Source organism: Diorhabda sublineata, chromosome 7 (assembly GCF_026230105.1).
Source record: "Diorhabda sublineata isolate icDioSubl1.1 chromosome 7, icDioSubl1.1, whole genome shotgun sequence".
NCBI lineage: Eukaryota > Metazoa > Arthropoda > Insecta > Coleoptera > Chrysomelidae > Diorhabda > Diorhabda sublineata.
Window position 1 is genome coordinate 2,638,348 of NC_079480.1, and position 13,106 is coordinate 2,651,453.

A 13,106-nucleotide genomic window follows, 5' to 3' on the forward strand; every position below is an offset into this window, starting at 1 on the left:
AATTTTTTATTGAAAATATTCAGTGGAAAAGTGTGTGTGTGTGTGTGTGGTTTTTCCGCAAAATGAGTAAAGAGTTTTGGAGCCAGGAGAATTTGATAAAATTAATTAACGTTTACGAAGGTAAATCTTTATTGTGGGACCCTAAAAAGAAGAGATGCATTAGATGACATTGCAAAAGATTTAGGTGTAAATAATGTCACCGAGATTAAAAGAAAGATTGAAACTCTTCTAGTGCAATATAGACGAGAGAAAAAGTTACTACCAACAAATTGTAAGTCCGGGATGGGGTCTACAGAAAAAAAGAAGACTTGGTGGGGATTAACTTATTTTAATTCTTTGGCTGACAAATCAACATCCCGGGGAACGTTTTCCAGCGTGCAACCAGCTTTTTCAATACAATATGCTTACCATCAAGGGCTACTAGACATTGATCGAACTGCCATATGTTTTTGCAGCCCGCAACAACTACCGCCCATTCTTTGGATGTTGAAGGAACAATTTTTATGGTTTTGCAGCCCGCAGGCTTGAAGGTGTTTTTATTTACTCTTTCAAACAGTTTATAATTGCGGTGCAAACCTCCGGCAAAATTTTTGAAATGCTTTGTTTGGATACCTTGAATAAATACCGAATCAACGAATGATAGGAGTCACCAGAAGCCAAAAACCTAAGTTTTATAGCCAGACGATATCTTAAATGCTGGTTGCTTGGCTAAGATTCGACAAAACCAAACTGACTCTTGTTTCATGCCGAATCGCAATTGTTTGCCGAAAATGTTTATCAAACAATTGTTTGTTGAAACAAGAAATGTTTGTTAAAACTGCATTTTAACCAACGTGTTTGACAAACTAGTTTCCCATCGTTTGTTCAATGGTGACGCACCTTAAGAGATATTTTTCTTTTTTTCTTCAAAAATGTTTGTTTTTTTGTGGAGAATGACAAAAAAATATATGAATTGCGTTTGATGCTGAAGATTTTCAAAAAATATGCATCGAAATCGGATTATTTTTCGATTTTCTAAAGCCAAAAAAAAACGAGGAGACAGCGAAAGTATAAAATTACCGAATACGACAAAGATTGGTCACAGGGTTTGGTGAGAAAGTTACTTTGAAGGACAAATTTATGTCTTTGATGACATAAACAATTTTTTCTCGGGAAACGTTTTCCATATGCTTACCATCAAGGGCTCCTACCTTGAATAAATACATCAACGAATGATAGGAGTCACCAGAAGCCAAAAACCTAAGTTTTATAGCTGATTGCTTGGCGAAAATTCGACAAAACCTAACCGACTCTTGTTTCATGCCGAATCGCAATTGTTTGCCGAAAATGTTTATCAAACAATTGTTTGGTGAACTAAGAAATGTTTGTTAAAACTGCATTTTAACCAACGTGTTTGACAAACTTGTTTTCCCATTGTTTGTTCAATGGTGACGCACCTTAAGAGATATTTTTCTTTTTTTCTTCAAAAATGTTTGTTTTTTTGTGGGTAATGACAAAAAAATATATGAATTGCGTTTGATGCTAAAGATTTTCAAAAAATATGCATGGAAATCGGATGATTTTTCGATTTTCTAAAGCCAAAAAAAAACGAGGAGACAGCGAAAGTATTAAATTACCGTATACGACAAAGATTGGTCACAGGGTTTGGTGGTGAGAAAGTTACTTTGAAGGACAAATCTATTGCTGTTTATAATTTCAAATTCAAATTATTGCAACTGGAAATTAAATGTACAATTACACGATGTGAATGGTTATAAAAAAAATATCGCGTGTCATCTTATATAAAAAGTATTAATGAACTGGCCTGTTGTTGAGATAATTTCACTATTATTAGGTATCGGTTTGAGCCGCAATAGCTGAAATGTGCAAAACATAACGATTACTTTAAAATTGCAAACTTGGCCTTTACATTCTCAAAGCAATGCTGAGCTCGTTTAATTAATGCACACAGCTCAAAGCTCAAAATACGTATTTTCTGTATTCAAACAAGTGCGCTGTCGAAGGTTCAATTGCGATGTTGTTTAACAAAATTGATAATTGCATTTTCAGGTAAGAATAGATTAAAATGTCGTATAAATAACTTAACTCATAAATACGAGGGCTATCTGAAAAATTCAATCATAAAATATGTTATGATTATCTTTTTGTTTATTGACAACGCGGTATGTTTATAACAAATATGTAAAACTCAAGAGGAAGATAAAATTAACCAGCGATCGTTGTAATACTTACAAGAGAAGCAGTATTATTAAAAACTGGATAGAAATAGATTTATTTAAACGTTTCAAAAAAGGAGTTAGACAGAAAATGACCAGAACCCGTCGCGGAGACGTCGATTCAGCGGAAAGTCTTCGCGTTAGATGGCGAAATCATTCTAGGAGGTTGAGATATCAATGCCGAGGTATATAATGGACAGCCGGATGCGAATATATAAGGTTTTATCGGAAAGATAACAAGTTTTAGTTAACTGCAACAACAAGACCAGACTAAACCAGAGAAACTCTTGCAAGGGACAAAATTTGGGTCTAAAGGAGATGTTGAAACTATTTTTTGGTTACAAGTAACTTGAGGACTGTAGGTGAGTGAACACTTGAGACACTCTTTATAGTTCCTCCTTAAAGAGCCGTTGGAACTTATGGAGCTCGGCGGCCGCTCTCCTCGGGTGCGCCTACGTAGGGACCGGAGTAAGGAAGGGCTCATTCTTATGGGATTAATCCAAGGCGGAAGCAATGCCGAGGGATGAATGGTACCTAAATCCTAATATACTGTCGCGAACATGAGCTCGGCAAGAGCAGGGACCACGTTCCCCAAAGCATCGATTTCTACCGATATCGGAGCTCTTATCGATACCTTTGCCAGTACAAACGCCGCAATATCAGTGGCGTGGAGAAAAAAAAAGGTGAAGAAAGATCAAGCCTGCCGAGACAGCTCAGTACTTAACGGCCTAACTTGCTATGGTTGCCTCGACCTCTAAGCAGGGCTTCAAAACCGAAGATCCAAGTAGAGCTTGTTAAACCTTGTGTTTGCAGTCATTATTTTATCTACGAAAATTGTATTTTTGTGAGTGCTTTGTGATTGAAGACTAAAGGTATGGAAGAACTATCGAGAGCAGAATCTTCAAGGTAATCCACGCCAGCAACGATTGAAAGAGGATAAAGCAGCTCCAATCCGCGATCTTTGGACAATGCTGAACGCAAATTTATCTCAGATGTACAAGCCGACTGAGAATTTAACAATCGATAAAAAACTGTATTCTTTCCGTGGTCGAACAAGATTTATGCAGTACATTCCTTCTAAGCCAGCTAAATATGCATCAATATTTGGTGGATTTGCGACGTGAGAACGTGTCGTAAAAGAGCTCGCAGCTCCGTACCGAGGCAGCGGCAGAAATATCAGCATGGAGAATTTTCAGCATGCTTTCATGGAATTTAACTATCGTTGGCACTTTGAGACAAAATAAACCTTATTATCCAAGTGTCCTGGATCAAATGTGCACTACGCGATGTCGGACACTGCGATGGCCGGTAGCTCTGTTCTTCAACATGCTAGATATTAGCTCATTCGCGTCCTATTTGATTTATTAAGAAAATAACAAGATGCTTCCGAAGAGATTGAACCAACGACGACTATTTATGCGCCAATTGAGCGGTCAATTGAGAACCGGTCGTAAAAAGTTCAAATAAAGCGAAATTACAGCACAAAAATCGCCATTGAAGGTGGAAATCGCTACAGGTTCTGCTAATGAACGAAATATGTTAGGGAGGATCAAAATCTACTGGTTCCTATCATATTTGCTACAAAGGAACGATCAAAAAAAGGAGAAAGACACGGAAGTCATGCTGCGATTGTAACAAACCCGACTGTGACGAAAATTCTACAACCTTCGCAAAGTGTCATGAATGCGGGGCCTAATTCATTTTCCACATTCATTTCTATTATTTTTGTGTATAATATATAATCACAAAATATTTTTAACGTATAAAAATTGAATCAAACTATTCCGAACCGATAGTCCATTCAAAATGATTTTTTTCCAAGGTGGGTACCGGGATACCCGGGTGCGTCCGTAACGTATTTATACTTTACACTCGATTTTTTTTGGATATCGAAAAAATTATTTTATTTCAAACAAATTACCTGCTCACAATTGAGTCAAATAATGAAGATCCGGAGGTTTTTGCCGGAATTTTTATTATTGACCAAGTTACATTCAAAAACGTACCGAGGTGTGCGAACACAAGGGTTAAGAGGTCAAGAACCCTTGGTTCTACGCCTATTTAACAACGAATTGGATCCAAAAGTGCACCCCCAGTAGGGATCGGTACGGCGAAAAGAAGGGAATCAATCTACTCTATTCGACTGATTAGGAATCAAATCCTAATTCGTCTAAATTCAAGTGGAGCTCCACGGGCCTATCAGTAGTGCTTGACCGTCCACTACTCTACTGTGAATCCTTACAAGTACCGCACGAAGTACTGCTTATAATATGAGGGGTTAAGAAAACCCCCCTGTTGCTTTTAATAACTGCAACAATGTTAAGTACTATTGTAAGTTAATAAAAATTACTAAATGAATAATATACATTAGAGGGCATTAGAGCTGAGTATTCAATTGAAATTTTTGCTGATCTGTATTAGTGATATTGAATATTTAGGCGTCAGTTTACAATTTTGTCATGTTGATCAATGATAAATTATTTTTATTTTATTATATATGTAAAATTTAGAAGTTCAAACTCACACCTCGGAATATTAATCGATGTGTTTATACCCCTTACCTTATGATGGATTTGAAAATGATTTTGTTTCGATGTTATGATTCGTACTCTTATAATTTGAACTTCTTTGATGAAATTAATTTTCGAATATACATTATCCTGAAACTGTTAAATACAAACAAGAATTTGTTTTCGAAACAAATTATTAATGGAAAAATTTTTTTTTTGTTATCGATGTTAATATATAACAGTCACAGAATATGACAAAAAAATTGCAAAATTTTACGTGTATCGCTGTTCATAATGCGTGAAAGCTTTAGAGCGCAGTAACTACTACGGCAAAAATTATTTTCTTTACTTACATATACTTCTTCCCATTGACTGACGTATCTCACTAGCCTGGATAAACGCAGAAGTCGTACCAAGGACAATAGTTTAGCGAGACGCAGGATACGTAACGCGCGTCCTGCGTGAAGGATTTGGAAACTGTCGCCGTAATCCTGGAACAGAGGTTGTAATAGTGCGGGTAATTGCAAAGAACTACGAATGCCCAACAGATATCTAAACATTTAACAAACAACCCGCATTCCCAAATAGTAATTAGTAGTACGTACAAAAGGGGGACGGAAAACTAATGTCATTTTCTTAAAATCGAAATCAAACAAACAAGTTTTCTTCCACATGTCTCTCTATATCGGTTATTCTCGGGGCGAATTTCTAAAATGACATCTTCTCAGTCATCATCGATCATCCCCAATAACCAGCGGCTCTCAGCAACTCGGCAACATGCGTCTGCCAAATTTAGACTTAACCATCTGGACCACAGTATCCAACATCCAATTTTCCACTTTGCTGATTCAGATACTGTTGCGTGAATCCTTGCACATCAAACTGTACTTGTGACATCTAAATGTTCTTATCGATCCTCTATACAGAATGTCCCACGACGAGTTAAAACTATCTGTATATGGCTAAATCTTGAAAATTTCTACGTTTTTGTGAAAAATTTGATCGTTGCAAACCCTTATAAATTATTTTTTTACGACGATACCCTTAAAGTTATGAAAATGGTTTCTATTCGGTTGCTTTAAGCAAGGTCATACCTATTTGAATCTATATTGAAAAATGTTTCATTTTATACAGGGTGTGTATAAAAAGTTTTTAAAGCTTAACTTCATAAATATCAAATTTCTTTATTTTTTTAAATAGAACCACCCGGTTTTTTCTATTTTAATGCATTTAGGGGTAAAAAATAAGGCAAATTCATGTATACTTTTCTATACCTTAACCTTACCGTTATCCAGATTTGATTTTTTTTACAGACCTTGATAAGATAAAGGAAAATAGTTTTTTATTTCATAGTGCTAGTAAAAATAAAATTAAGACCACACCTACATCTAAAACTTTACAGAAAACATTTAATATGTGGATAACGGTAAGATTTAGGTATAGGAAAGTATACCTAAATTGCCTTTTTTACCTCTAAATGTATTAAAATAGAAAAAACCGGGTGGATCTATTTAAAAAAATGAAAGAAATTTGATATTTATGAGGTTAAAGTTTGAACACTTTTTATACACACCCTGTATAAAAAGAAGAATTTTTCAACATAGATTCAAATACTTCTGACCTTGCTAAAAGCAACCGAACAAAAACCATTTTCATATCCTCGTAAAAAAAATATTGACAAGGCCTTACAACGATCATATTTTTTCCAAAAAAATCAATAATTTAAAAAGTATGCATTTTTCGAAAAAAGTTTTTAGACAAAAGTATACTAATATTTCACGTAGATGTCAAAAATGTATTAATCTACAGGGTGTTTCATTTAAAATAACAAAGTTATCATCCCTGAAAATATTTTATTTAAAAAGATCGTATGCGAAAATCCAAAAATAGAAATTTTCATGATTTTACGAAAGTATTTTGCCATACACAGATAGTTTTTTACTCGTCGTAGGACACCCTGTATATTATTGAGACCGTAGGATGGCATTTTATTGATGACAAACGATTCAAACTCATATTTTACGGCATTAAGAATTCCCAAAGGAAACTAATCAGTCGATATTAAAAAAATTAAGTTTAACCACTAAACCATCATCGTTATTCATGAAGAAAATGCTGCAATAGAGACATGTAGATAGAGATGATACTCTAGACACGCTCATGGTGATGGTAGAAGTACAGGGAAAAGAAGTAAAGGCCGATGGCCAAAGAGATGATCTGGTCTAATCAAACAAGTCAAACAAAATATCAAATATCGAGAAATGGAAAGACTCAATGAAAGAGGGAATAGAGGTCACGATCGTCGTGACTGTAGAGTCCAGAAGAGAGAGAGAAAGCAAATATTCAAAGCGGGATCGATAAAAATCAATCAGTTTTTGAGCAAAATATCTCGATATGTCGTTTTGGATCTAAATTTGTTGTCATTCAGTAAATGTGGTATAGAAATTTCAAAGAACGATATCGGGCGAGTACGGTCGGTGAAGCACCCCAATTTATTAACTTTTTCAAGGTTCGTATTGCACAGTGTATGCCATGTTGCCAGAAATCTGTATTACTAGTTTGTCCAGGTTTCACCAAATACGCAAAAACGTCTTTTCGAGATATGAATCTTGCATCACAGCATTTCGTAGAGATTAAATTCAAGAAAGCCACTGCCTTTTGAGTTTTAAATTCTTATATTGGACCTATTTTTCCTGTACAAGCGATCTAAAAACCGTTCTAAATGGTGACATTGAATCAATACAATACAAGGTTTGTCTATGTTTGACATTAACTTGTTTAAATTTTGTTGTTGGTCTCGTAACTATTGCGTCAAGATAAAAAAAACTAGAACGCCGGATACCCTCTTCTGGTATTACGCTAGCCAATTAACCCCAAATTGCAAAAAAACTTAATAAGTAAAAAGTTAATAAGTAATAATAACCTCAAAATGTTTTTCAAACAATGAATTGACATATGACAAGCAAATATCGGCATGCGCAGAAACGACATTACTTTTCAGTCTCCCTGATAGTTTTTTGAATTATTGTTTACTAGATATAGGGTTATAAACAGAGTTTATTCATGCATAATCGTGCACAACCCCTATAATACGTTCAATTAGCATTACCATTTTGGTGCTCACGATACAAATATGGGTTTGATTAATGCACTATAGTCAAGGCAAAAATAAAAGTTTGCTGGTAAGAATATATTAATTTAGATATTGGAAATATTAGATAAATATATGAGGCGTAAATAAAAAATAGAATTTGCGTTCCTTTGGGTTAAATCATTTTTAGAAAAATTAGTTTATGTCGAAGCATCTTTCACGAAAAGTAATTTCATTTATCTCTTCTTAGACCAAAGTTATAGGAGGGGCAATTTATGTCGTATTAGAAAAATATTACATGTAATAATTTGTTTTATAACTTTTTCGTAGTTTTTTGTGACCTTAACATGCAAAATCGTATGATATATAATAAGGTGGACATAAAAGTTTATAGCTTTTTAAATATAAATTCGTAAAGACTGAGACGACTTTTATGTGTCATATTTGCGTGCTAGGAATACTAATGTGTGTTTAAATAAATCAGATTCAGCAGTAGGCACATACGAAGGTTATTTTTTTTAAACCTCTGATGAGCTGTAAAGAAAAAACTTGTGAATTTACAATTCCCTCTTCATAACATGTAGCCGCCAATGATTGGAAGTGATTTGTGACGGTTTCTTTGAGCTACACGTCAGTTGGTGGATGGGTGTCCAAGAATTTCCCATTGAAAATAATAAAGGAACGCTGTGTAGCCAGGAATGCAGCAGGTGATTGGAGCTGCAGTCGCTTAAACAAAGCTGGCGCTACTGATTCTCCCACTAAGTGTAAATGTGTCGAGTGTACAGAGACACTTTTATGAGTTGTTCACCTAGTTGACGGGAAACGCAAGGTTCACCATAAGTGATTTATCTGATACTGAACAGTCGTGCTACAGGAAAGTTTGCACTCGCTGGATTCCAACCACAAAATGGGCGCAGCTTGGAAGTTCCTCATTCTTTACAATACTGACGTAGAAGATTTTTTGAAATCCATTATGACAGGTGATAAGACATGGAGGCACACATATTCTACAACGAGACCCACAAACCTTTAAACAACCGTAAGATTATGGCAACTGTTTTTTGGGACCACCACCACCACCAAGGTGTGTTGCTTGTGGAGAATTCAGATTCATATTGTGAATCGATGCAAAACTTCGTTTAGCCCAACGACTCCTTGAGCAATTTCAACGGAACATTTTCGAACAGCCACTAGACAGAAGCGATCTAGCACAGAGTGATTTTTTTTTATCGGAGCTGAAGCTATGACTCGAAGGACGATGCTTACAAACTGACGTCGAGCTCAAAGAAACCCTCAAAAGTTACTTCCATTCATTGGCGGTTACATTTTATAAAGAGGGTGTCGCAAAATCTTTAAGAGGTCATCGGAGGTTGAAAAAAAAAAACAAATTTCGTATATACAAAGAATGAAGCAATTAAGCGACGCAAAATTTGTAGATAATGATTGGTTGGCAAGGATTTATGAATATCAGCAAGAATGGGTAAAGAATAGGTAGAAATTCGGCCTACATATTTGTATTCTTAGTCGTTTGTTATTAATACAAAATTTTTTATTAGTAATAATAATAAAAAGTTGATTTTCTAGCATCAGAATTTCTGTTTTAGTATTGAAGATACTTTCGGTATTAGATTATTCAAGTTTCACCACAACAAATCTAACTACAACTAAATAGTTTTTCCTTCTTTCTCAGCAAAGCAACTAAATATACAAGGTGTGATTAAAAAATACGCTTAATGAATTTTCATCTATTTAAACTTACAAATTTAAGCTACTATATCTAAATTGGGAAATTATTGAATTACCGTAAAACCCGTAAAAAAATCAAATATCAAAGTCATCATCATTATTTTTTTCGTTTTTGATGAATTATGACGATCCGATGTTTTTCCAAAGCAAGCAGCTGAACTGCATTTCAAAAGAAAATGGAGGAAATTTTGCGAAATGGCGTACGAAGTAATTAAAGACTTTTTTCTTTATCTTTCGATTTCGAAATCATGTCTTCGGATACTGTACGTTAAGTAGTATTGCTTAATGTACATTTGGCAGGTTTTGGTAATTATCTAGATTAGTTTACACCCTTCCGATTTCGTTAAAATTGTAGTTTTTAATTATAGCGAAAATTATGCTGAAAAATTTGATATATATAAGTAATAGGTACGCGGAAATCATCCCTTCACATAGTTTTTCAACTTTGAAGTTTCCACAAAAAAGGAAAAATAATTTATACATCATAGTTTAGTTTCGCATGTCTAACCTAACCTAACTTAACCTAACCTAATCTAACCTAACCACTAAATAAACAGCAATACACAAAAATTCATAGAATTTATCTTTTTCATGGTCAAACACGAATAAAAAAAAATAAATATTGATAGATTTACTAACGATAGTCGTATGTAAACAAACTAGACTAAATTTTCTGTAAATTTTATGATACATGATGTCATCATTAGGTAATGAAGACGTGCGAAGCTAAAATATGATGTATAAATTAATTTTCTGTAGCTTCAAGTTGAAAAACTTTCAGCATCATTTTCTCAATAACATTTTTACTGAATACACTGTTTACACCACTACACCAACACTGTCCGACGCGCGTTTCGACAACCAAGTTATCGTCTTCAGGGACTGAAATAAAACTAAAATCTAATAACTTGACTGAAAATCAATTTCAGCGGGAAAAAACTCCTTAGGGGGAATATTGATGTTTATTCTTTGAGTACTATGGAATATGGAAAAGTCCTTCATTAAGGATGTAGCTACACTCAACGATTATGAAAAAAGGATTGTGAATAGGTTAATCGATCGTCATAGGTTTAAGAAATCTCGATGTGAAACCACTTTTTTCCAAACTCAAAATGAAAAACAAGAAAAATTTGCTCCGATACCTTTCAGTCCTCTTTATACAAAAGGATTGGAAGGAATATTTAGCAGAGTGGGTTTAAAATTAGTTTATAAATTAAACTGAAACAATTGTTGGGATAAAATACCAAATTTGGTGAAGTTGTGACCGAAAGTATATTGGGCAAACTAAGAGATCCGTTACTGTCCGGTTTAAAGAACACATAGGTAGCCCATTTGAAATATGGACGGACCGGAAAATCAGATATTTCCGACCACAATCATTGCATAAATATTAATAATGTAAAATTGATAAAATATGTATCCAATAATAATTTATTGGATGCATTTGATAGCATTGAAATTGCTAGATGTAAGGGCAGCTTGAATAGGGACAAAGGGCCAATTCCTTACAGCCCATTCAGTAGTTTAGTAGTCAAAGAATAAACATGAATATTCCCGCCAAGGAGTTTTTCCCGCTGGAATTAATTTTCGCGGGAGGTGGCTTATTGGTGGGAAAGTTTAGTATAAAACAGGTGAATCAAATTATTACATTTTAGTTTACCTTCAGTCCCTGAAGACGATAACTTGGTTATCGAAACGCGCGTCGGACAGTATAATTGTTAGTGTTGGTGTAAATAGTTAATTCAGTATAAATATCGCCAACACAAGGGGTGTAACGTAATTTAGATAATCACCCAGATTTTTTAATATATAAAAGCAAAAGTAAAATTTATTCGTTTAAATACTAGGCTCTTTAGGAAAATTAAAAATGTCAAATTTTATTGTTTTCGTTGTTTTTAATAAGAATACTCGTATTTTTTTATCAAACCTCGTATATCACACTCACACCAGATTAATACATTATTACATAACAAGAAACTTCAACCTTTCCATTTTATTTTTTCCTGACAACTGGGTTCTTAACATTTTTTGATGATTATTTAATTTTTTTCTGTGCAAGGCAGTAGATTATCATTTATATATAATTGACTAGGATTATTATACAAATTTTGACGAGAAACAAATGTACTGGCGTTCTCTTACTGCTCTTGCTTAGAATTATCTAGTCATTTAAACTAGTTTTTTAAATTACAAAGTGACAATTATATGAAAGTCAACTTTGAAACGAACTATCCAGCAACTTGAGATCTGTACCCTTCCTGAGACATTTTTTTAATTTTTATTCCGGCATTAAGAAGATTAGGTTGAACTATTTTTTCAACATTGGCATCTGTGGTAGCGGTCACTATAACGTATGTGTTTTGGCACAATATATTTATATTTTTGTAATAACTTTTCTTATTCGCCATATCTAACAGCTTGGTAACTAACAAAGTTAAAAATTTAATTAAATGGAAGGGCCCGAACTTCTCAACTCGACGTAATTTTCAGCCAACAACTTTAATTAGGTGTGGGACGACTTAAATATTAATTTCGCGTATTTTTCTAAATATTCTACGCCTTAATTTTCCCTCATTTTCGTCCTACCACCCTCCATCATACATTTTCCTAGTTAAAAGTGCCCAAAAATCTTCAATTATTAGGGAGTTATCTTGTTTTATCGATATTCACTCGCTAATTTTATTCCGTCTGTGAATTCGCATTGGAATAACTTTTTAAACGCAAGTATTTAATCACCACGCGTTGCTCGATACGATCTATTCCCAATTCAACAGCTTTAAGGACGAAAGGATATGTGCTATTGTATATATAGGTGACGCTAATATAAAGCGAGTTAAAAGGAGATTGTTTAATGATTGATCAACTATTTTAAACGCAAGTATTTAATCACCACGCGTTGCTCGATACGATCCAATCGGAAAACTAAAAAAGTCAACAAATATACATTAGGGAAAAGTTTCTGTCCAAATGGGTACTGCAGAAAAGGATTATTTTCCATCAATATGTGACCAATGTTGAAACAGATTCACCACTATACACCTGAATCAAAACGACAGTCTTATAAGTGAATTAATAATTAATATAATCACTTATTTATCGACGGTTTGGAGTGTTTTGGTCAAATTTTCTTTGAGAAAATGTCTTTAAAGTGGCGGTTGAAGTTTCTGTTTCTACCTAATTGAAAATCATATTAAATACTACTTACTTGGTTAAATATTAAAAATATATAATCTAAGGGAATGGACGAAATCAGATCGAGGAAAAACCATGTCCTCAAATAATGCTTAGCTATTAATTTTGGATCTAATATGACCTGTTCGGCATTGTCTTGTTGCATAATACCTAGAAAGAAAATTCAATTTGAACTATTATGAACTAAAAAATTCATCATTTTGTACTATAAATAAAATCCGAGTACATATAATTTTTATGAGAAAACTTTCATTTCCAAAAAGAGCTGCTAATTAGTTGTTGTCTTCTATATTACAAAATCTGGAAAACAATCTTCTTTTAGTTGGACCGTGTCCTGTTTAATTTTTAGTC

At 34.0% G+C, this 13,106-nt stretch overlaps 1 protein-coding gene across 3 annotated transcripts in view; it reads right to left on the reverse strand.

The window, feature by feature from the left end:
* LOC130446256 (potassium/sodium hyperpolarization-activated cyclic nucleotide-gated channel 2) overlaps positions 1-13,106 on the reverse strand; it is a 138,287-nt gene that overhangs the window by 51,093 nt on the left and 74,088 nt on the right. For all 3 annotated transcript variants that reach the window (XM_056782385.1, XM_056782384.1, XM_056782386.1), the window contains 2 exons: positions 12,769-12,905; positions 5,080-5,217 (listed from right to left, as the gene is read on the reverse strand). In XM_056782385.1, the coding sequence (XP_056638363.1) occupies positions 5,080-5,217; positions 12,769-12,905 (275 nt within the window). The remainder of the gene's footprint in view (positions 1-5,079; positions 5,218-12,768; positions 12,906-13,106) is intronic.